General features: G+C 33.2%; 4 protein-coding genes across 4 annotated transcripts; all 4 read left to right on the forward strand.

The window, feature by feature from the left end:
- Positions 1 to 272: 272 nt before the first annotated feature.
- Positions 273 to 4,248, forward strand: LOC107486059 (MDIS1-interacting receptor like kinase 2-like). The gene is made up of 2 exons (XM_016106599.3): positions 273 to 3,182; positions 3,628 to 4,248. Exons 1-2 carry the CDS (start codon positions 353 to 355, stop codon positions 3,987 to 3,989), a joined length of 3,192 nt encoding a protein of 1,063 aa, XP_015962085.1. The 5' UTR covers positions 273 to 352; the 3' UTR covers positions 3,990 to 4,248.
- A 14,100-nt stretch (positions 4,249 to 18,348) lies between these two features.
- On the forward strand, positions 18,349 to 19,065 carry LOC110280288 (uncharacterized). The gene is made up of 2 exons (XM_021141060.2): positions 18,349 to 18,751; positions 18,841 to 19,065. The coding sequence occupies exons 1-2, from the start codon at positions 18,407 to 18,409 to the stop codon at positions 19,063 to 19,065; spliced, it is 570 nt and encodes a 189-aa protein (XP_020996719.2). The 5' UTR covers positions 18,349 to 18,406.
- Positions 19,066 to 19,164: 99 nt separating this feature from the next.
- On the forward strand, positions 19,165 to 19,635 carry LOC127746702 (uncharacterized). The gene has a single exon (XM_052260699.1). It carries the CDS (start codon positions 19,165 to 19,167, stop codon positions 19,633 to 19,635), a length of 471 nt encoding a protein of 156 aa, XP_052116659.1.
- Positions 19,636 to 19,928: 293 nt separating this feature from the next.
- Positions 19,929 to 21,104, forward strand: LOC127746703 (L10-interacting MYB domain-containing protein-like). Its single transcript, XM_052260700.1, has 3 exons — positions 19,929 to 20,273; positions 20,400 to 20,469; positions 20,587 to 21,104. The coding sequence occupies exons 1-3, from the start codon at positions 19,929 to 19,931 to the stop codon at positions 21,102 to 21,104; spliced, it is 933 nt and encodes a 310-aa protein (XP_052116660.1).
- Positions 21,105 to 24,749: the final 3,645 nt, after the last annotated feature.

Consider the following 24,749-nt stretch of genomic DNA (forward strand, 5'->3'; position numbering starts at 1 on the left):
TACCCAGCCTGAGCCCAGTTTATTTTCAAATAGAAGTCCAAAATCTAACGTCATTTATAATTAACAAAGCCAACTCAGTACTCATTCATTCATCTAATCCAATAGGCATGAATTGCAAATATAAGAAATTTTGGGACAGATTCTCCTATAAAAGATATCACCGTACAGATGCAAGGAGGGCCACTAATTTCGAATATTTTCACCATAGACGATTCCCATAGGCCATATTATAACATAATATAATACATGATATGAGAATCTATACGGCCATACCAACTTCAATAATCATCAGAATTCAGAAATCAAATCCAATTATTGTACAAGAATCTTGGTACCATTATTGTCTCAAATTATGTTCATCACATTCATCATGTGTATGATTCTAACACTCCCTTCAACCCAAGTTGTTGGAGATAATGAAGATAGTGAAGCAAATGCTCTCCTGAAATGGAGATCTACCCTTGACAACCATAGTCAAAGTCTTCTATCATCTTGGAACAGCACCACTAGTCCATGCAAATTTGAAGGAATTCAATGTGATAATAATAAGTCAAACTCTGTCTCCACCATAATTCTTCCAAATTATGGACTTGAAGGTACACTCCATGGACTAAACTTTTCTTCATTTCCCAACCTTGTTAGCATAGACATTAACAACAATTCCTTCTATGGTACCATTCCTCCACAAATTGGTAACTTGTCTAGAATTACCAATTTGAACATGTCTTATAATCGTTTCGATGGTTCAATTCCCAATGAAATGTGGGCACTAAGGTCATTACATAAGCTTGATCTTTCTAACTGCCTTCTCAATGGTAGCATATCTGCTAATATAGCAAACTTGACCAATTTGTCACACCTAGATTTAGGAGGAAATAATCTAGAAGGCAAAATTCCCCAAGAAATTGGGATGTTGAGGAACTTAGAGTATCTAGGAATTGCAGAAAATTCTCTTGTGACAGGATCAATTCCAAAGGAGATTGGAATGTTAACAAACCTGAGGTTCCTTGATTTGTCATATTGTCCTCTCTCTGGCACTATCCCTTCAGAAATTGGAAAATTGACCCATTTGACTTTTCTTCAATTCATTCAAAACAACCTCTTTGGTCCAATTCCACCCTCCATTTTGAACTTGACTAACTTGACTAACCTTTTACTTTCCACCAATAATTTTTCTGGTCCAATCCCAAGTTCAGTTGGGAAATTGGTTAATCTTGAAATGCTTGATCTGTCTCAAACTCAAATGTCTGGTCCTATTCCTGATTCTATTGGAAACTTGACAAAGCTCACCACATTGTACTTGTACCAAAGCAAATTCTCAGGACAAATTCCTTCAACTATAGGGAACTTGGTCAATTTGAATGTTCTTGTCCTTGCAGAGAACAATTTCTCTGGTCCTATTCCTTCAACTTTAGGTAACTTAATTAGGCTCACTGATCTTCAGTTGGCCACAAACAAGTTCAATGGTAGCATTCCAGAGGAGATGAATAATGTCATAAACTTGGGCAATTTGCAGCTATCTGAGAACAATTTTGTTGGTAGTTTGCCATCACAAATATGCTTAGGTGGTGCATTAACCAACTTCAGTGCTGATCATAACAATTTCACTGGTCCAGTACCAAGAACCTTGAAGAATTGCTCTAGTATCCTTAGAATAAGGCTTGATTCAAACCACATTGAAGGTAACATAACAGAAGATTTTGGTGTATATCCAAATTTGGACTACATCAATCTCAGTGGCAACAAGTTTTATGGCCACATTTCTCCAAACTGGGGAAAATGTCCTAAACTTACTAGTCTTATAATTGGAAGCAACAATGTCACTGGTGTTATACCATTGGAACTTGTTGAGGCAACCAATTTAGGTATGCTCGATCTTTCGTCGAATCAATTGGTTGGAAAAGTTCCCAAGGAACTTGGCAAGTTGAAGAAACTAGTCCAAGTCAAAATTGGCAACAACCTTCTTTCAGGAAACATTCCAACAGAAATTGGACAGCTTCAGAGTCTTGAGATCTTGAATCTTGGAGGAAACAAGTTGAATGGCGCTATACCAAAAGCAGTTGTGGAGTTACAGAAGCTAAGGGAGCTGAATTTGAGCAAGAACAAGCTTGGTGGAAGCATTCCCTCTGTGTTTGGCCAATCAATGGTATCTCTCGATCTCAGTGGAAATTCATTGGATGGAACAATACCAACAAGCCTTGGAGGGTTGCAACACTTGCAAGTGTTAGATTTGTCACATAACAATCTTTCAGGTACTATTCCATCAAAATTCAGCCTGACATTGGAATATGTGAACATGTCAGATAACCAGCTAGAAGGGCCAATTCCAAATTTTCCTGCTTTTCTCAATGCTAGTTCATTCAAGAACAACAAAGGTTTGTGTGGGAATATCAAAGGATTGGTTCAATGCTCAACCAACCTCAAAAAGAGCAGCAAAAAACACATCTTATTGTTGGTATTAATCATTACTTTGGTGAGTCTAGCAATGGTTCTTTGTGGGGTTGGAATTGCAATGTACTTTCTTTGTAGAAGTAAAAGGAAATTGAGAAACCAAAGTGAAGTCCAAGCCAAAGAAGGAAGAGTTGAACCACACTTTACAATATGGAGCTATGATGGGAAAATCATGTTTGAGAACATCATTGATGCTACTAAGAATTTTGATGATTACTATCTCACTGGTGTTGGAAGCCAAGGACATGTTTACAAAGCTGAATTGCCTTCAGGACAAGTTGTTGCTGTGAAGAAGCTTCATAATGTGGTAGTAACTGATGGAGAAGTTTCAACAACAAAGGCTTTTACAACTGAAGTTCAAGCATTGACACAGATAAAGCACAGGAACATCATAAAGCTCTATGGATTCTGTTCACATTCACAGTTCTCATTTCTTGTTTATGAGTTCTTGGATGGTGGAAGCTTGGATCAAATACTGAGCAATGAGACACATGCTGCTGAATTTGATTGGGAGAAGAGGGTGAATGTTGTTAAGGGCGTCGCGAATGCTTTGTCTTACATGCATCATGATTGTTCGCCTTCTATAATTCATCGCGATATTTCGAGCAAGAATGTCCTGTTGGATTCAGAGTATGAAGCTCATGTTTCAGATTTTGGGACTGCTAAGTTTCTCAAGCCTGGTTCATATTGTTGGACAACATTTGCTGGTACTTTTGGCTATGCTGCTCCAGGTTACACCTTTTCCCTTACAACTTTGAAATGATAGTGATCACATCATTTTTCACTTGTTCTGTTTGTTTTAGATTATATTTCATGAATCATTATTGGTGCTTAGAGTTATATTTTACAGCTCAATTTTGCTTATGGTTGAGATGCATTAAGTGATAATGTAAAACTGATTGTTGAAGTTGTGTGACAAATTACACATTATTTCTCAATCTTTCTTTCACATGCTAACATGTCATTTAATATGATACATCGTTAAAAACTCAAAATAACTATATTTTACAAGCAATTAATTACTTACATGGTATAGATTTCAACTATTAAAGTAAAATATACTTGTAATTTCAAATTCTAAATTATATATTTACTTGTATCTTTGAGTTTTCTATGAAGAAAGTATTGACTTAGTAATTATATTTTGCTTCTTTGTTTTGTGTTATTTTGGAACAGAACTTGCACAAACTATGGAAGTGAATGAGAAATGTGATGTGTATAGTTTTGGAGTACTAGCTTTGGAGATTATCATGGGAAAGCACCCTGGAGATCTCATTTCATCATTAATGTCAGCATCCACAGCACCAATAGTCAATGATTTGTTACTAATTGATATCTTGGATCAAAGGCTTCCTCAACCCAACCCCAAGAGTTCAATTGTTGAGGAGGTGATCTTGGTTGCAAGGTTGGCATTTTCTTGCTTGACAACAAGCCCACGTTCTCGTCCAACAATGGATCAAGTTTCAAAGGCCCTTGTAATAGGAAGATCAACTTTGGTGGACCAATTTCCAATGATCAGAGTTGGACAACAACACTGATTGTTATTCCAACTACAGTTTCGTTTTTGGTCAGATAAATTGGATAATCTTTAATTCTGGACATGATAAATAAATTCACACACATTATACTCATATACACAATATTAAAAATTCTATCAACTATACTCATTACAAGACATAAAAAATGCTTCCAACTACACTTTTGCAAAGGATTTCACAATCACCATCTTAGAGAAGGCTAGTATTTAATTATATACTAGCTAGAATAGTAGTATTTACAATGTTGCCAAATAATGATATTATTTTTAGTCACACTTTTTAAGTGTGCTAAAATTTCAGCTATTATATATCGACCATAATAATAACAATCGTAGAATTCATCAAAGAAAAACTCCCTCTACTTTTCTTTTTACAACTTTCAAAAACTTATAAACTATTTGCACAACTTATAAATTAAAATTGTATAATGTAAACAACTTTTAATGATTATTACAATGCGGTTCCTATTTTAAATTTAATTTGTATTGAGTGCAAAAATATCTCGAAAAAAGATAACTATATTCCCTTAATTTATTGAAATTTTATTCTCATAATATAAGACTACATCACGCCAATAATTAAAAAAAAGTTCAACTTTTTCTTCTCTAAATTTTACATCAACATAACTGCAACACTTATAATAACCACTGTTTTTTCATATTTACAGCACTGTTTAAAATCCTGATTCCTTAAGAGTAAATACACATTTTGATTTTAAATATTTTTTTAAAAGACTAAGCGTCCTTGTTATAGAAAAATAAAAAATGTTAGATAATTTAGACCCCGTTAGAAAAAATAATAGCTGATTAATAAACCATTAATAAAATAGTCAGATATTGAAATAATCATTTAAACAAAATGGCAACATTGATGACGGGAACAAATGATAGTGATGGTGATAACGGGAAAGAAGAAGGGTTGTGGTGTAATGTAAAGAAAAAACAATGATGCTTTATTTATTATAAAGGAATATTTTTTGTTTTTTATAGATTTAACTATTAAGTGTGTCTTTGGATTAGAGTTGGTGAAACTGGAGTTTAAATGAAAGTGATTTTGTAAAATTGATTTTGGATAGAAGTGAGTTTGTGCCAACATGATTTATGTTTGATAATTTTATACTAAAATTGATTTTGATAAAATAAAATTATTTGGATAATATTAATTAAAATCACTTTTAGATAGATAATTAGTTAATTACTTAAAAAATATAATATTAAATTATAATATTATTTTTATAAAATATTATATTTTAGTACTTTTTATGAGTACTCTCAATAATCTTATTTTGTTTACTGTTTTGGATTCTAACTTTTACTAATTATGTTTTTATTATTATTTATGATTAATTTTTTATTTAATTTATCATTTTCAATAGGAATAATAATATATATTATAACAAATTAGAATAATAAACAATGAACAAGAATTATAATAATAAATTTTACAATGTCAAACAAAATTTTTTTTTATAATTTTCTTAGTACTCTCAATATTTTTTTATTTAGTATTATTTTGAATTGTAAAATTTTATTACCTATGATTCTATTATTATGTATGATTAGTTTTTTATTTACTTTATCATTTTTAATAAGATCAATAATTCATATTATAATAGAATTACAATAACAAATTTAATAAAAAAATCAAAATATAAAAAAATACTAAAAATTGAAAAAAATTTAAAATATTTAAAAGATCTAAAAGATTTTGATAAAAAAAATTGAAACAAAAAATTACAAAAAACTATTATAAAGATAGATTGTTACTAATAATGATTATAAAAGTGAACTTAGGTTGAAGTGAACGCAGAAGCAATAATTTTTTGCTTTCAATAAACGTGCTTTTAAGTTGCAAACTCATTTTTGTGTTTAGAGTAAAAAAATTGCCAAACATTCAAAAGCATTCAAAAAACTTTAACTCACTTTTATCCTCTCAAACAGGTTTGTCAAATACACTCTAAATATTAATATACATAAATTTAAATTTTATTTAAAAATTTATTATTGATCAATAAATTATTACATATGTAAAATAAAATATATAAAATAAGATTTAAACTTCTGTTACTTAACGATTAAGTGAATTGATATCAATCCAAATTAATTTGTTACAAAAGAATATATTAGCCTTGAAAAGCTAAATTATTTTGTTTAGATGCCAATTGGGTTCTGATTATTTTGTTAATGGGCTAACCAGTTTCTAACATTAGATTATATTACTAACGAAATACATTAGCCTTCACCATTCGTTACCCGATTTCAAAAATTAATTTTTCTAATATTTTTAATAATATGGGTCCAAATGACATTTTTAGATCGTTAAAGAATTCTTAGTTGCTTAAAGAAATTATCAGAAACTGAAATAAACATATACTCGTACCTTTTGAATATATTATCTGTAGTATATGATAAGCACGGGATTTTTGGAATTTCAGAAGCTAATGTATTTAGAGAAAATATAGGGATTAACACCTAAATCAGTAAACTTAAATAATTTTATTTAATAATTAATTTTAAAAATAATTCTAATTTCAGTTTTACTCTTATTCACCGCGTAAAACAACAAATTTTAATATAGAGTAAATTAAAGTATTGTTTTTGTCTCTAACATTTAAAGTAAGTTTTAAAGTTGTCCATAACATTTCAATAGTTCTATTTAAGTCCGTAACACTTCAAAATTGACTCAATATAATGTTATCCTACGATTATGGATCCGTTAATTTGAAACGTTAGAGACTTAAATAGAACGGAAACATTGGAGACAAAAACGATACATAGAAATAAATTTTAATTTTATTTTTCAATAATATCAAATTTTTACTGTACATAGTATTCAATTATTTTTTAATCACATCTAAGTAAATTACACTTAATCACATTACTTTTATTCTAAATAAATTAATTTTTTTATAATTTGTAATGTAATTTTTTTATAAATAAATAAATTTTACACTTTCATTCTAAATAAATAATGTAATGTGATTAGAATGAAAGTGTAAATTACAAAAAAATTATAAGTAGTAATGAAAGTAAAATTACATTATTATTTAGTATGAAAAGTATAAAATTTATTTATTTATAAAAAATTACATTACTTTAAGTGTAAAATAAAAAAAATTTAATTTATTTAGAATGAAAGTGTAAAATTATAAAAAAATATAAGTAATGTGATTAAGTAATGAAAGTAAAATTACTAAATAAAAGTATAAAAATTATTTATTTATAAAAAAATTACATTACTTTAAGTGTAAAATTATAAAAAAAATTAATTTATTTAGAATGAAAGTAATGTGATTAATTGTAATTTATTTAGATGTGATTAAAAAATAATTGAATACTACGTACAGTAAAAAATTGATATTGTTGAAAGATAAAATTAAAATTTATTTATGTGTATCGTTTTTGTCCCCAATGTTTTCGCCCTATTTAAGTCCCTAACATTTCAAAATCGTCTCAATTTTATCCTGCCGCTAATTCTGTTAATGGATCTCTAACGGCAGGACAACATTGAGTCAATTTTAAAACGTTAGGGACTTAAATAGGACGATTGAAACGTTAGGGCAACTTTGGAACTTAACCCCAAACATTAGGGATAAAAACGATACTTTACTCTATATATATATGGCAATTTCATAATATTTGTCGTTAACTACAAAGTTTAAGTATGTTTTTCTTTATATTAAGTAATTTTGTAAATTAGTTTAATTTCGAATTATATATTATGCATTATGGTTATTTATAAAGTTATTAATTTTTTAATATTAATATTTTTTTAATAGTAAATTATTTTTTAATTTATAAATTTTAATAATATTATTATAAAAAAATAATAGCTATATTGATTTTAATTATTTTAATTAACTAAATAAGTGGGATTACAATAGGGACTAAACTTAATTTCTCCTAATGAAAAAGAGAGATATATTTTGAGTTTCGATTTATTGTTTATGATGCAAAAAATAATGTAGAGTTACTTTTTATGTTAAGTTGGCCATAAATAATAATTGGAATGAGTTCCTTACTAAAAATGGTTTAAGACCCCACGTTGTTGCGGTTTCATTATGGCGCCTCCACGACACCACCGCGGCACTAATTAGAGTTCGCACGCTCCCGTCGTCATTGCATACCGCCGCAACCTCCATTCACGTTGCACGCCTCATGACGCAAGTCAACACGCAACAACGCTGTCGCTTTATCGTCACACCACCGCTTTGTCGTTCACGGACCAGTGGCCCCTCTTCCGTCACGAAACTAGTAGCCATCAATGTCCCCACTGCCATTCACGAACGCATGTCAGTGTCCTCGTCCTCGCGTTGCCGTCCTCTATCGCGTTGTGCCCTCTGCTGCCTTCAATTTTTTCGATGTGATTTAGATTTATTTTTGGTGTGATTTCAATGTTTTTTTTTTCATATAATTTGATGTTTTTTTATATAATTTAAATTTTTTTATATTGTAGATGTTTTTGAGAATAGCCCAAATAAGAGTTGACTGAAATTAATTGTATTTTTTGTTGATTACTCAGCGGAGTTTGATTTATTTATTATTTTTATTTTTGTTTCTTAAAAAAGTTTACTTCGTCTGTTTTCTCGCTATTTTCTCCCATTATCTATGTAAACTTTTCTTTTTCCGAATGTAATTAATGAATCATATTTTATTCTTTTTCTAATTTTTAAGATACTTTTGATTTTCTAGCTCAGCTATATGATTTTTCTTCAAGTACTTTTGGATTATTTGTTGTCTTTGAAAGTGTCGGTTGAATTGTTGAAAGATAAGTCTGCATGTAATGAATATATATTATCTTTCCCTCTCCATCCAAAGTATATAATATTACATACTTCAAAATTGATTAAACGGGACAAAAATCTTTTAAAAAGAAAACATCAGTATTATTTAATGCTTAAAAGAACTGTACCGATCTTAAATTATATGAGGCTCTTTAAAGCATTTCCTTATATTTTTTAGAATTAAATATTTGATTGATGTAAACTTGTAAAGTGTAAACTGTAAACATATAAAGAGTCAATCAAGGATCGATGGTTGTTACAATAATATGAACTTATTGCTCGATGGTTGGTACAACTGATGAGTCAAACGAGACTTGAAACAAAATAATGAAAATATAGAAGAAAATTAACTTAATACAATAATCACAAATAATAATTGTTCTTTTTTCTCTGCCGATGTCGGTATTAGAAGACGTGGAGCTGTCTCGTCGTCCTCGATAATTCATCATCATCGTCATTATTGTAGATATCATTCCTGTATAAAGAAAGTTGAATTCCTACTCAGCAAAATGCTAGAGATAAATATATTGGAACGATATTTATATTATGAATCTAACTTTAATATTCAGATATTATAAAATAATTTTATATATATTTAATTATATAGTATTATACTAATAAGAATAATTATCTTTTAATTAACTACGTAAATGATAATTTGATTATAATTAGACGACCGCGTAATAGTTGAAAGAATCTAGAGGCAGAGGAAGAAGTTGATGCTCAATAGAGCATTGAGATTTGAGAGTAAAAAAAAAATGAGTAACTGTAACTGAGAGTATGAAGTAATTATTTATTGATCTGAAATGAAGTTACATAATATAACAGAATATTCTCAAAATATTTTTTATTTTAAACATGCAAGTTACACATGTTTAATAATAGGGACCAATTTATAATTTTAGTGAAAGTAAAAAAATTAACCATGTAATTTAATCATTTGAAAATAATAAAAAAAATTCTTAAATTATCTGAACCCACCATGTCCCTTTCCAACTCTTTCATTCTCTCACTTTCTCACTTTTTAAAACAACACCCCAACCCCAGCATTTTCTGTCTCTCACTTCGGTTCATCGTTACCGCGCTAGATTCATCACATTTGTGCTCACGAGTTAGGTCTCGCCTCTTTCTTCCATCTCGCCTCTCTCATCTGACAACTTTTTCTTCTCTTCCAATCCCAATACTGAACACTGATAAATAGAAGAGAACAATTTCAATCCCAAACATGCTCAAAGCGAACAATTCAATGTCTAAGAAAAAAATAACAACAAATCAACATAAAAATAGCAACTCAATTTATCAGTAGATCCGACGCGGTGACGGAGGCGAGATGCATGGCTACGGTGTGAGAGACAAAGAGCGTTGGGGTTGGGCTACCATTTTGAAAAGTGAGAAAATGAGAGTGAGAGAGCTGGGGAGGGACGGGATGGGTTTAGATAGCTTAGGTTATTTTTGGTCATTTTCAAATAGTTAAATTACACGGTTGATCTCCATACTTTTACTAAAATTACAAATTGGTCTTTATTGTCAAATATGTGCAGCTCACATGTTTAAAATAGAGAATATTCTAAAAATATTCTGTTAAATCAAACACTTGTTGAACGGTAGGGATTAAATTGTAAAATTTAACTCTTTTTAGGAACCCAATTATAAATTTTTTAAATTTAGAGACTAATCTATAATTTTACTAAAAGTGTAGAAACCAACCGTGTAATTTAACCTTATTTTTAATAAAAAAAATAACAAAAATAATGCATAAGAACAAAATATTGCAAACAACTATGTATTATATATTAAAGGAAAGATCACTTTATATATCCATATGTAAGATATCAAAATTACTCATCCACGTAGACCAACAATAATAATAATAATAATAATAATAATAATAATAATAATAACACAGTTGGTACTCCTGATAGGATGAGAGCACAATGGAAAAATACATAGTGGGATAGAATTAGGCATTTATAGAATGAAAAAAATTCGCAGATTTAAAATTGAGAAGAGTATCAACGTTTGGAAAAAGAATCATTTACAATTTTGTGGACAATTTACCGAAAGATAGTTTGAAAAAAGAGTTGTTTACTTATTTAAGCAGAAGAATGGATGGATCCACTTGTTTGCTTTCATAAGGTATACTACGAAGGGAGGGGCACTCAAAGCAATACAAGAGATGGACAGAATGCGATTGCGAGATAAAGAAATCTTTGTGGGAGAGGCTAAGTATCGGAGACAACTTAATGATAAGACGAAACATGTTATAGAAGATGCCGCTAATATCAGATATTTTCAGAAGAGTTTAATTGGCTATGGGAACCACCAACTGACCGTGGTGGCTGGTTTGAACAGCGTGAAGCAGACAGGAGTGGCAAGTAGAGTAGAATGCAGCAAAGAGTTGGAATTTGGCGTCCGTGCTAAATCACGGAAAGATACCATTAAAGATGGAGTGGGACATGGCAGCGGAGATGGTGACACAGGCACCTCCAGATGAACAGGGAATTGATAGAAGGGTCATTTTCCTCGAAGAACTGGATGAATGACGTACGGAAATTTCGGTAAATTTGAAAAAAGCAACGGAAGCTGATCCTGGAGGATGGGCGGGTCGAGTAACCCAACCCGGATGTGGAACACGAGATGTACTCCCGGGTAGGAGCTTGTTACCGCCTCGGGATGGAAAGGGGATTGGAGTTGATCACAGTCCTGTTGCTGCTACCGTAAGGTGCGACAGTGACTTCATCATACTGCGCTTTCGCAAGGAGTTCTTGTCAGCTGCTGCGGGTGGTGGAGCAGGGGATGCGATGCATTGGACAATGATGAGGGAGGAGGGTCTTGGGTATCACACAACTGTGGGTGGATAACGTGAATCATAATAGCGACGCGGGATATGGTGGAGGAGTGGTAGGGATAGAAGTTGGCCAGTAGAAAGTCAGCGGTGGAGCTAGCGGAGATGCTTGAAAAGCGGTTACTGTCACGGTGAATGACGAGGTTGACATGGACGGTGCCGTGAAGGAGCATGACGGTGTTGGAAGGCACAAGCCAGTGCCAACGGTGGCAACATCTATGGTAATAAAGGTAAATGGCGTAGGGATGAATGATTTCTCTTGTGCGGGGATGCTTCATACGGCCAACAACTCTGTGATAGATAGTGACAATCTATTGGACGGGGAGGAAGGAGGAAGAATAATAGGGAGTTTGAATGAAACTAATGCCATATCACATACGGTTCATGAAAGTCTGGACGAGAGTGTAAAGAAGAACATCGTTACAAGATTGGTAAGGGATGATGGAGTAGAGGAAGCAGATTCAGGGGATGAGGATATTCTAAGAAAGGGAACATGCTTTGAAGACGATGGGGCAGTCATGAACTTGAAGGATGTTGGGAATTCTGAAAAGGATATAATCAGTGATCAGAATATTGTAAAGCAAATAAAAAGCTGGGATGAAGACTTGATTGAAAATAGAGTTGCATGGGCCTTGGCAGTGGAATCAGGGGTTGTCCCATATGACGAGAAAGACGATATTATGGCAGCTCTTCAAGCTCAGAATGAAGTGCTTGCACAACAACGAAGGCAAGCAAAGCAAAAGGAGAAAGCAAAAAGGAGCCGGCCTAAAAACCGGAATAAGGTGTGTAATAATGTGCTTAAATGATTTATAGTTTTTGGAATGTGAGGGGTATTGGGGGTGTTGGAAAAGTGGGTATGGTTAAAAATTTTAAAAGAGAAAAATAATATAAATATACTAGGCTTGATAGAGACAAAGAAGAATGAAGTTACTAAGTTTGACGTAGTACAAATTTGGGAAAATGATGCGGTAAATTGGGAATATGTGGGTTCCGAAGGGGCTTCTGGAGGTCTATTGTTAATGTGGGACAAAATAATTTTTAAGTTGAGTAACTGTTATAAAGGGGAGAGGTGGCTGTGTGTGGAAGGGGTGTTGATGAGCAATAATTTTCATTGTGCGTTTTGTTTGGTGTATGGTGCGCATGTCAGGGAGGAGAAGCTAACTGTGTGGGAGGAGTTGAGTTTTATTGCAGGAGTATGCTAGGTCCCCATTTGTTATATGGGTGATTTTAATAAGATTGTGAGAGTAGAAGAAAGAAAAGGAACTAATGCTTTAACAGCATCAACAGAAGATTTTAGAGACTAGATACGGGATATGGAGTTAGTGGATTTAGAACTGAATGATCGCAAATTTACATGGTTCAGAGGCCAATCTTGCAGTCGCATTGATAGAGTCTTTGTTAGCCTGGAATGACTTGAACAGTTTCCTGAGATACAGCTTAAAGGTGGGCCAAGAGGTTTATCTGATCATTGTCCTTTGATAGTGGAGGACAGTAGATTAAGAGGAGAGCCGAGGTCATTTCGAAGTCTGGATTCTTGGTTCACACATTACGGGTTTCTCAGAATGGTGAAGGAGGAATGGAAGGGTCTAGGTGAGGTTCAATTTACTAAAAAGTTGAAGGCTTTGATGATACCTTTGAGTAGATGGCACAAGGAGAAGTTTGGTGATATTTATTTGAAGGTACAGCAGTTGGAAGATGAAATCAAGAAGTTGGATGATTTGGCTAGCGATGGAGTTTATGATGGGACTATGGAGGCAAGAAGAAGAGCTCTAGTTAGCTTCTATAAGCATTGGTATGTCAGGAAGGAAATCCATTGGAAGCAGATGTCAAGGTCCCAACATGCTAAGTACATGGATAAGAACACTAGATATTTTCATAATTTAACCTCAGCAAGAAGAAGAAGTAATCGGATTGATGCGTTGGTGATAAGTGGCAGATTAGTGAGGAATCAAGCCAAGATTAAGAGTGCAATAAGAGATTTTTACAAGAACTTGTATCATCAGGAAGCATCACCTTTGGTAGGTATTCGGGATGGCCTAGTTAACAAGATACAGGAAAAGGACGCTACAAACTTAGAGAGGATGCCTTCGGCTGACGAAATAAAGGAAGCAGTTTGGGATTGCGAGTCGTCTAAGATCCCTGGCTGTGATGGCTACAATATGAACTTCATAAAGAAGTGTTGGGAGAAAATTGGTCTTGAGTTTACTGCAGTTGTCATGGATTTCTTCCAGTCAGCTGAGCTACTAAGAGATTCTAATGTTACATAGCTGGCTCTAGCTCCGAAGTTTGTGGGAGCAAGAGAGATTAAAGATTTTCGGCCGATTAGCATAGTAGGGTGTGTGTATAAGGTCATTTTGAAGGTGTTGATGCGGAGAATGAGAAGGGCAATGCCGGATTTAGTAGGGAAGACTCAAAGTGCGTTTGTGCAGGGGAGGAAGATTCATGATGGGGCTTTGATTGCATGTGAAACTGTGCAATGGTTGAAGCAAAGAAAGAATAAATCAACAATAATCAAACTGGACTTTCAAAAAGTTTACGATAGAGTCAAATAAAAATTTGTGGATATTGTACTTCAGAAAATGGGCTTTGGGCAAAGATGACAAGGGTGGATCAAGGAATGTGTGTGCACGGCGTCTATGTCACTTTTGATAAATGGCTCGCCTTCTAAATCCTTTTAAGATAGAATGGGGCTTATGACAAGGGGATCCTCTTTCTCCGTTTCTTTTTGTTCTTGTTGTTGAGGTCCTTCATAGGATGGTAGGAGAGGCAGTAAGACATGGAAGGATCTCTCCTTTGTTAGTTGGAAAAGACAATATTGAGTTGTCTCACTTGCAATTTGCGGATGACACAATACTTTTTTGTCCCCCGGAGGAGGAGAATATTTGCAATTATAAGCGGCTTCTACGGTGTTTTGAAATGATGTCTGACTTGAGTATTAACTTTGATAAATCTAGCTTAATTCCGGTTAATTGCGAGCGAGAATGGTCACAAAGGATGTGTAGCTTGTTGGGTGTAAGGAAGCAATGTTGCCAGTCAAATATCTTGGTATTTCTTTGGGAGCGAATCCGAAATTGGTCAAGACATGGAAACCTATTATAGACAAAGTAGAAGAGAAACTTAATCTGTGAAAAGCCAAAACAATTAATAAAGCTGGTAAGCTGGTACTCATCAAATCTATGCTTAATAGTCTACCGGTTTACTATCTTAGCTTATATAAGATGCCCAGAGCAGTAGCAGATAAGTTGATATCTTTGCAGAGGAGGTTCTTATGGAGTAATGAGGACGGAAGGGATGGGGTACCTTTGATAAGGTGGGATATTATGCAAGCTCCAAAACGTTTCGGGGGTTTGGGCGTGAGCGATGCAGTGCTCCGGAATACAGCATTGTTGTTCAAGTGGTGGTGGCGGTTTTCAAAGGAGGATTGTCCATTATGGAAGAAAATTGTGTGCTCCTACAATGACTTGAATCCAAATGTCCTTCTTTCTTGTCAGCCGGTTCCTAATACAAAAGGTCCGTGGAGGGACATTTGTCAATTGCAGATAAGAGAACAACAAGCGAAAGATAAGATGGTTAGAGGGTTATCATTAGAGTTAGGAGATGGTCGAAGAATTCGTTTCTGGGAAGATAATTGGCTACCATGTGGTGTGTTGCAGGATGTATTTCCAAGGCTTTTCTCGGTTTCAAATCAAGTCGGATCTGTAATAAGGGACTGTGGGTTCTGGGATGGGTTGGAGTGGATATGGAACTTTCATTGAAAAATGGTACTATTCCAATGGGAGTTAGAATTAGTTAACCAACTTCATAGATTTCTACAATCTGTCAGGTTAACAAGTGAGAGGAAGGACAGAATAGTATGAAAATTTGATAGATCAGGAGTTTACTCAACTAACTCATTTGTGCAGGTTTTGCAGGCTGAGACTCTTCCGGAAGACATTACGAGTTATAGTTTCACTAGATCTGTGTATGGAGAGGACTAGTACCACCAAGAGTAGAGCTATTCATCTGGTTTGTGTTAGTTGGTAGGGTCAATACTAAGGAAAGATTGATTAGATTGGGCATTATTGATCACAGGGATATAATTTGTGTTTTATGTAAAAAAGAAAATGAGAATGATTTCCACTTATTCATTGGCTGTGAGTTCACATGGCAGGTGTGGTGTGCTTGGTTATACGCCTATAATAAATTTTAGTCTATTCCAGAAACCATTAAGCAACACTTTGAGAGTTGGACAGGAGCTTCTATAAGAAAAGTCGAACGTAACAGTTGACTGATTGATTTTTTTGCTATCATTTGAAATACGTGGTTGGAAAGGAATGTTAGGATTTTCAGGAATCAAGAAACATGCGTTGTGAAAGTTATTACCAAGTCGATTAGAAGTTACAAAGAGTGGGTTGGCTTTGTTCCGTCTAGTTGTTGATGGCAATGTCGGAGATAACTATGATTTTTGTTTAGTATTTATATTGTAATTCTGAACTTTCTAAATGCTCCACCTTACTGTGTTCAACTTTTTATTTGAAAAAAAAAACAATAATAAGGAACTCATCTCCTTAGAGGCCTGGACCCACTAGTGACCTCCGTTCTTACTAACGCTGTGTTTGTTTAGGGGGAAATAGGGGGGAATTGAAAACGAACGGAAAGAAAAAGGAAGAAAAAGTGAAGTTTCACTTGTTTGGGAATGAAAGAAAATTTAAAGGGAAAATAACAACAGTAACAAAATGTGATAGGGAACCACCAAAAACTTTTCTCTCCAAGTAAGGCGAGAAAATGGAAAGAAAATTCATTTCACTGCATCATTTCCAAACCCTACCCTTCTGAAGCTCTGAAGACTCTTCTTCAACCTATTCAGCTGTGCATGCTCCCCACTTCCAACACTATCAACTAGTGCAAGTGTTACTAACGTCCATTCCTCCACCACTTCTCAATCATTTTGGTCACGACATCTTGCATCTACGGGTCAAATCTGGTAAGTTTTCCATGTTACTCTTATTTTCACCTTTCATTCTTTATTAGCTTCATAGATCTGTGGGTTTCAGCTTCAACTTTGCAGTATAGGAACAAAGATTACATTTTAGTTTGAATTATGAGTTTGTTAATTTTAATGCCTATAAACTGTTTGATAAAATGTTTCAGTGAAAACATGCAAAGGTATTCAGATCTAACTTAATCAGAGTTAAAAAAATTAATGTGTGTATATACTATAGATAAATTTTTTATGTTGCTCTTATTTTTTATTTGATGCTATATGTTTATGGATTTGTGTTTGTGATTTAATCTTGAAGTATATGAACAGGGATTATGTTTTGGTTAGATTTATTACTTTGTTAATTTTTATGTATGCAAACTGCTTGATCAAATGCTCCAATGAAAAAATGCTTATTCATATTTTGTTAACTTTTATGTTTATAAACTGTCTGATAAAATGCTCCATAAAAAATATAACTGCTTAAGTAAACTTACTTAGGTAAACTAATTGATTTCGTCAGACACAAAATTCATGCTAGTATAACCATTGCTCGTTTATATTGGTTTGAATTTCGATAAAAAACTTTCATCTTGCTATGATGTAGGCTAAAATATTTTTAGAAAACATTTTATAAAATAATACTTTCGCGAAAATATTTAATATTATTTTATAAAACATATTAAAATAAGAGATAGGATACGTTCAAATATTTTCTAGAAAAAGCCCTGCCTGCAATGCTAAATTTAGCGGTGATTCTGTTTGTGAAAAACATAAGTAAATATTTATCAGAAAGGGGTGATAAATCTAAATCTAGAACAAGAACTTTGCACCTAGCTATTATACTAACCATCATTGTTCGTACATTCAAGCTAGAAACATATTAGTCATTATATTTTGATTTTCACGAATTTGAGGGGAAAAAAAATAGAAATCTTCAATAATTGAATATGTTTAAATTTTCGTTCTTACAAAATTATTATTATTTGGGAGCTCAAAGAGTCCATTACTTTATTTGTTTCAAGTTCAACAAATAATTTTGGAAAGTTGTAAGGCACTTTGCATATGCCGTCTTTGACCAAATTCAAGTTTAGCTTACATTTTTCTGCTTGTTTTTCACTAAGATAAGATCTTTAATATGGTCTTTTGTTTAATACTTTTCTTCTAAAATACTATTTTTTATATATCCATAAGTTTTTTTATTTTTATGTAAATTTATACCCAAAACCACATTAACACCTATTACTTGCTTTCATTTTCTGTTTTTTATTTTTTTATTTTTTCTTTCATATGTAGTTTATGTTTAAATTTTTTTGAACGGTATAAAAAATTGTTATCTTTCAATTGGTTGAGATTCTTTTACACTTAATTATATTCTTCGATTAGGAGGTCATATATATATTAATACTAGTTATTTAACTGCATTGCTTGTGCTTTACATATGATGCTATCTTTTTTTTGTTGTTGTTGATGCTGTAAATCTACAATATGTACATTTGAAACTACAAAGTGCTTGTTAAATGGATAAGGCTGATCATGAAGAAAGTTTTTTGGTCCCCAATATGGAAGACATCTTTAATTGTGATTTCCCACTAAACCTTTTCTTTAAGTTCGGGGTCGATAATCAGGAAAATATGTTAACCTTTGAAAACCAAGAACATATATTATCAATTTTGAGGGAGGATTGGAAAAGACGACAGAAATTATGCACAATAACACTGATATGTTACATCGTGCGCATGTTATATTTATTGATATTTATGTCTACGCGGGTTGACAAATCCATCTCCCATAAATTGGTTGGGCGAGAACAAATTCGAGCTACTTTAATGCAACAGTTAAGAGAAACTCATAGGTGTCGTGACATCCTACGCATGGGCCCTGATGCATTTCTTCAATTGTGTGAAAAATTAAGAGCAACACGTCAACTGAGGGATACAAAACATGTTACAGTAGAGGAGCAAGTTGCTAGGTTCTTGTATATAGTAGCTCATAATGTGAAAACTAGAACCGTTTCTTTTTTCTACCACCGGTCTGGAGAAACTGTTAGCCGCCACTTCCATGCTGTGTTACGGGCAATTATTTTACTAGAAGATGAATTTCTTCGACAACCATCTGCATCCATTGTTTCTCCGGCGATCCTTCACAATCATAGATTTTATCCTTATTTCAAGGTATTCACATGTACAGTTACATGAATAAATAATTTTGATTGATATATACAATTTCATGTTACTTTATTAAATATTGCACTATTATTTAGGACTGTATTGGAGCTATAGATGGAACACATTTTCGTGTCAAAGTACCCATAGCGGATCAACCTAAATTTCGAGGGAGAAAAGACTGGCCGACACAGAATGTATTAGCTGCATGTGATTTCGATATGAAGTTCACTTATGTATTAACGGGTTGGGAAGGAACAGCATCTGACTCAATAGTTCTTAAGAATGCATTATCGAGGGATGATAATCTTAAACTTCCATGAGGTTAACTCGAGGTTAGCATGTATATAAAACTATATTGTCTCATTAGTAGGTAAAGATTAGTAGTTTGTGTGTTTATACTAAATTAATCATTTTTAATGATGGATTCTGTAGGAAAATTTTACCTTGGGGATGCTGGATTTATGCTGAAGCATGGATTAATTACCCCATATCGAAGTGTAAGGTATCACCTAAAAGAGTATACAAGACGTGGTCCAGAAAATGAAAAAAAATTATTTAATCTTCGTCATGCTTCATTGAGAAATGTTATCGAAAGGTCATTTGGAATTTTAAAGAAAAGATTTGCATTAATCACAAGTGGCACTGAACCACATTATGACTTTGAGACTATGACTGAAATTGTGCTAACTTGTTGCATATTACATAACTTTTTAATGGGTGTAGATCCTGATCCACATCTCATAGCTCAAGTTGACCGAGAACTTCAAGAAAATAATTCAGAAGAAGATGAAGTCGTTCGACATGAACAAGATGAAGGCTATAGGCGGGGGGCCATATTAAGGGATGAAATAGCTGCTCAAATGTGGGCTGACTATCAACTAGGACTCTGATCACTCATTTACAAAATTTTCCAAATAAAGTTATTAGTTGTATTATCTATGCGCTGAGTTGATTTTATAACTATGATTTGTTATTATTGAATTCCTGTTACCTCTTGAAGTGTTATCATATTCTGTTTGAGGACTTTGGTGTGCACAAGTTGAATCACTTTGTCATATGTTGTACTTATGGAGTGTATTCAATTTTTATTTGTTGAATAATTGATAATATAGTTTACAAATAGTTTGATTTAAGATTATGGATGTTATTTCTATCCACTTATTTTGTAGATTGAGAAGTGTTAATGGCAAAGAGAGCATCATGCCAAGGTGAGGCCACTAGTCGGGATACTCTAAGATGGACCGACGAAATGGATACAACCTTCATTGATGCTTTGATTGAAGAAAGTCGCAAAGGTAATAGAGTGGATGGCACATTTACTACAATGGCATATGACAACATACTTTCACTTTTGAGATCTATCTATGGTAACCACATCCGCAAAGAGAATCTTAAGAATAGACTCAAGACTTTAAAAGATCATTTTGGAGTTTGTTATGATAATTTTCATGGGCTTAGTGGATTTTCCTGGAATCCAATTACAAAGATGTTTGAGGCTGAGGCGGAAGTCTGGGAAGAATTGATTAAGGTATACTTTATGCATTTACTCTCTTTTTGGGTATTAAATGTCACTAGTAATTATTGAAGAAGTATCTCAATAATATATCTTTACATATAGGCACAGTCATAGTAAATATTCTTCTATTTGATTTAGGCAAAACCAGAAGTGAAAAAGTGGATGCGTACTCCAATCAAACACTATGATAAACTATTTGAGATATATGGTACAGACAGGGCAACAAAAAAACATGCTAAAAGTGCCAAAGAAAAAGTGAAAAGGTGGAAAAAGAATAAAGAAAAATTTAACTTGAATGATGATGATAGTTTCTTAAATATGGAAGAGGAGTGGAATGAGGATCCAGTTACTCCTCATGCTACTAGTTTTACAATGGGTCATAGTCCTGAAATTGGTTTATCTAACCAATCAACTGGCTCTCAAAGAACATCATCAAGAGGTACTAAACGCAAAACAATCATGAGTGATAAATTAGAATCAGAAATGGAAACAATGAGTAAAGGCATTCAAGCATTGACTGACATGATGAAAGATGGGAATCATTTTTATGAGAGATCAATTAATATTGCTGAAAAGCAAGTGTTAACAGCTGAAGAACAAGTGCAAGTAGCTAAGGAGCAAGTTCAATTTGCTAAACAACAAGTGCGAATAACTGAAAGGGGTCTTGTGATTCTTAAGCAAAGTAGGCCTCGCATTTACTCTGAAAATGATGTGTGGACTGAGTTAGAGAATTTAGGTGTGATGCCAGAATTGCGCATGAGGTGTTACCGGTTTTTATGCAGAGAAGATAGAGCTAAGAGAGAATTTTTTGGTGTTCCGACTGACGTACATCTTGCCACATGATATGAATTGATGAAAGAAGCAGGTGCACTCTAACAACAATAGTCCTAGTAATGTGGCTAATATTTTGAGAATGGCACAAATATAACTCTAAGATCAAGATACGTAAAGTATCTTCATATTTTGTGGTAACATATCTATGACTTAATTAAGACTTATAATGATAATACCTCATGTCTTTGTATTTTGTGACTTTCATAACTATAACTATTGTTAACTATGCTATTAGTAATGAGTTAGTCAAAAAAGTCAAAGCTATGTAATGACTTGATGAAACAGTCCCTGTATTAAATTTGTTAGTTTCATATGTAATGACTTGATCATGTAAGACTTTTTTTATATGTATTTGTAAGTGTAATATAAGGCACAATATATTAATCAAATGATATAATGTGATTGGTTAGCCTTTTTAAAATCATGTACATGTAATTATTGATTTAGATATTTTTTCTTCTTGAAATTATTTTCAGTTTATGTATTGAGATGAGTAGTAAACAAAAATAAAATTAATATTTTATCAAATTAGAACACGCTAACTTTATTATTATTATTATTATTATTCCTAACTTGTTATATTATTTATATAATTAAATTTTGTTGTTATTATTTAATCACATTTATAAATACTTACATAATTGTATACATAATAACATGACTATATAATATGGAGGGTAATATTGTCATTATATAACTTAATTCATTTTTTCTATCCATTTTCCTTTCCAAACAAATAACATAAATTATTTATCTTTCAATATCTTTCCATCATATTTTCTTTTCATCCAAACACACCCATAGAAATTAAATTTCACTTCAATTTTTTTCCTTTCTATTTCTTTTCACTCAATTTCTCTCCTTCCTATTTCTTTCCACCCCAAACAAAGTGTAAAGGGAGAACAAGTTTCAAACACGAGGAATATATAATTGCCCATTTTATATGATAATAAAGGTTGTTTGTTAACATATAATACAAGAGTTGATATGAGTTGTGTCAAATCATATTAGAAGATGTTCACATATGTTACTCTATTTGCTTGGAATATGGTATTTCAATTTCTACAACCATTGAGATATATATTAAATAATATATGTGGTCAAGATTTAATGAATAAAAATATTGTGCATATCAATCACAAAAGATCTACAAAAAGTCTGCAACAAATTTTTTCTTTTTTCAGTTTGGAATGGATGAAAATGTCTAACTTACCCAACTTGGACCATTTCATTGTAATATACAATGACTCCTTCTGTCAATGATTTATATGAATTATGTCCAGCCATTTTTTTCTAAGCCATTTCTAACAATAAAACTTTATTTTTTTATTTTTTTAAATTAACTCTTAAATACATATATTATCATGAATTTTATAGAATTAAAAGTTTATTAAAAAATCGTTGAAAGATAATGTTAGAATATTTAATTTTGCTCTTTTTTTATTTCTCTAAAAAATTTTTAATTTGTGAAAAATTTTAAAATTTATTATTTTGTATATCATTTTCATATTTCACTAACAAAATAACAAAATATATATTAAAAATTTTAGTTATATTTTACAATTTTATATATGAAAAATATGTAAAAATATTTTACTTAAATATTTCACTGGGCAAGTTACATATTTAAATAAAATCAATGAATCCTTTACCCAAATATGCAAAACAGAAATATGTTACGTGGTTGTGCAAATTCGATTATTATGCAAACCGTGGGAGCCAACCACGGTTTCCAATTTGAACATAAACCATGGCTGGCAGGGACGGTTTCAGGAAGAAAACAAATGAGTGTAAACCGTGGCCACTCAATCGCAGCAAAATATATCAGGCTAGTGAGGGTCGTCCATAACCTACGGTGCTGGTCAACTAGTATCTCCGGATGAATAATAGAAGCAACCTCGGCAGATGAATATGGCTCCCACACAAACTGTTTTAAAATAGGACATTTCTGTCAACGCATAAAATAAAATCTACACTATTCCAAGTTAGAGAAAAAAACTAAATGACTCACATCCTGGACACGCAATCGATCCAATATAAGGCGTGCAGACAACACTCTTTGACCCACTGCATCGTTTCTGGGTAGATATGAAGCCCACCTACAATTATAATTGAAATGATGTCATCACAAAGAAATAAATAGCTTGTTGAACAAGTAATGAAACCAAAATTATTAAACACTACCTCGATGCAAGCGGAAACCCGAATCCCTTAAAACCACCAGGCCTCAAACTGGAAAACCTCTAGAAAATCCAAGACTGAAGAAGCTGTAGTGGCCCGGCCAAGTTAACAACATTTCTGTTTGTCCCACAACAGAGACATCTGTACAACCAGGCCAGTGCAGCCGAACCCCAGCTGTATCTCCCCAACTCATCCAACGACGCCAAATAAGACAACCAGCGAAGGTGGACCCGGTTCGCGTTCTTGTCCGCGAACAACTGAGAGGACAACAGCATCACAATATAAGCTCGCGCGTATATACGCACGGTCTCCTCGCTAGCATCTGCTGGGAGAACCCGGAACCTCTCATGGAACCATGTGTAGCACACTGTCATCTGTTTTACCTTATTCTGCGGAGGTAACTCGCCAAACAAATCGCGAAACCAGTCCCATGCCGGTCTACCGTGTTCCATCAGATTCTGAAAGTCAGTGAGGCACCCACTGACAGGCTCCCCACGATCGGCAAACCAAGCTGATATGCCACATCTTGCAACGTGATAGTGCACTCACCAAATAGCATGTGGAAGGTGTGCGTTTCAGGACGCCACCGCTCAATAAATGCGCTGGGTAGAGGCTCGTCAACCCCACGGTCTCTAGGTACGGTATGATCCGCTCGTGTAAAGGCATATTCTGTTGCCTCCTCACGCCACTAATAACCCTAGTGGGCTGCAAAATGTAGGTAAAGAAATCCCTCAACATACGACCAATACTAAACAAATCATATTACATTTAGAAAAAAATTTATTTAAATATATACATATGTTTTCCATGTTCTTTTAGATTATAGTAAAAAAGATCACGAAAGGCAAAATAATGATAACAATACCAACAACAATAACTTTACTACGAATAACAGCATTTATGAGACCAACAGATACAGGTACTAATAAAAATAAAGGTAATACTGATAACTACGAGTATCATAATAGTAACAAAATTAATAATCTAAATAATAAATTAATTATCTAAACAATGCTAATAAACTAAATTGACTACATTACTAATGAAAAATAATATTAATTATATTTACTAACGAGAATAATATTAACAATAATGGCTAACCTCATCATCAATAGATCCAGCCACATGAGCAACGCAATTTAGTCGGTACAAGCGAGCTTCATTCTCCATGATTCCACAACCCAAACCCCACCAAATCCTCCAACCCTCTCTCTCAAACTCTCCCAACTATGAAGGTTGCAAAATTTTTTTTCCCTTCCAAATGATCCGTGCTCATCTTCAGCGGATTATGTATATATAGTATTATAAACGTAAACCGTGGGAGCCTACAGGGTTTTACGTTCAAAGCCAATATCCTCATAAACCGTCCCTGCCTAAAATTTTCCCTTCCTAATCCGTCCCTGCCAGCCACGGTTTATGTTCAAATCGAAAACCGTGGTTGGCTCCCACGGTTTACATAATAATCGAATTTGC

This window comes from Arachis duranensis, chromosome 4 (genome assembly GCF_000817695.3).
Source record: "Arachis duranensis cultivar V14167 chromosome 4, aradu.V14167.gnm2.J7QH, whole genome shotgun sequence".
Classification (NCBI taxonomy): domain Eukaryota; kingdom Viridiplantae; phylum Streptophyta; class Magnoliopsida; order Fabales; family Fabaceae; genus Arachis; species Arachis duranensis.

Coding starts and splice junctions, on each gene's coding strand:
- LOC110280288 (XM_021141060.2), top strand. CDS start 18,407: ATGCAACAGTTAAGAGAAACTCATAGGTGTCGTGACATCCTACGCATG. Junction 18,752..18,840: donor GATTTTATCCTTATTTCAAG/GTATTCACATGT, acceptor ACTATTATTTAG/GACTGTATTGGAGCTATAGA.
- LOC127746703 (XM_052260700.1), top strand. CDS start 19,929: ATGGCAAAGAGAGCATCATGCCAAGGTGAGGCCACTAGTCGGGATACT. Junction 20,274..20,399: donor TCTGGGAAGAATTGATTAAG/GTATACTTTATG, acceptor TATTTGATTTAG/GCAAAACCAGAAGTGAAAAA. Junction 20,470..20,586: donor TAAACTATTTGAGATATATG/GTACAGACAGGG, acceptor TAAATATGGAAG/AGGAGTGGAATGAGGATCCA.
- LOC107486059 (XM_016106599.3), top strand. CDS start 353: ATGTTCATCACATTCATCATGTGTATGATTCTAACACTCCCTTCAACC. Junction 3,183..3,627: donor TTTTGGCTATGCTGCTCCAG/GTTACACCTTTT, acceptor ATTTTGGAACAG/AACTTGCACAAACTATGGAA.
- LOC127746702 (XM_052260699.1), top strand. CDS start 19,165: ATGGATTCTGTAGGAAAATTTTACCTTGGGGATGCTGGATTTATGCTG.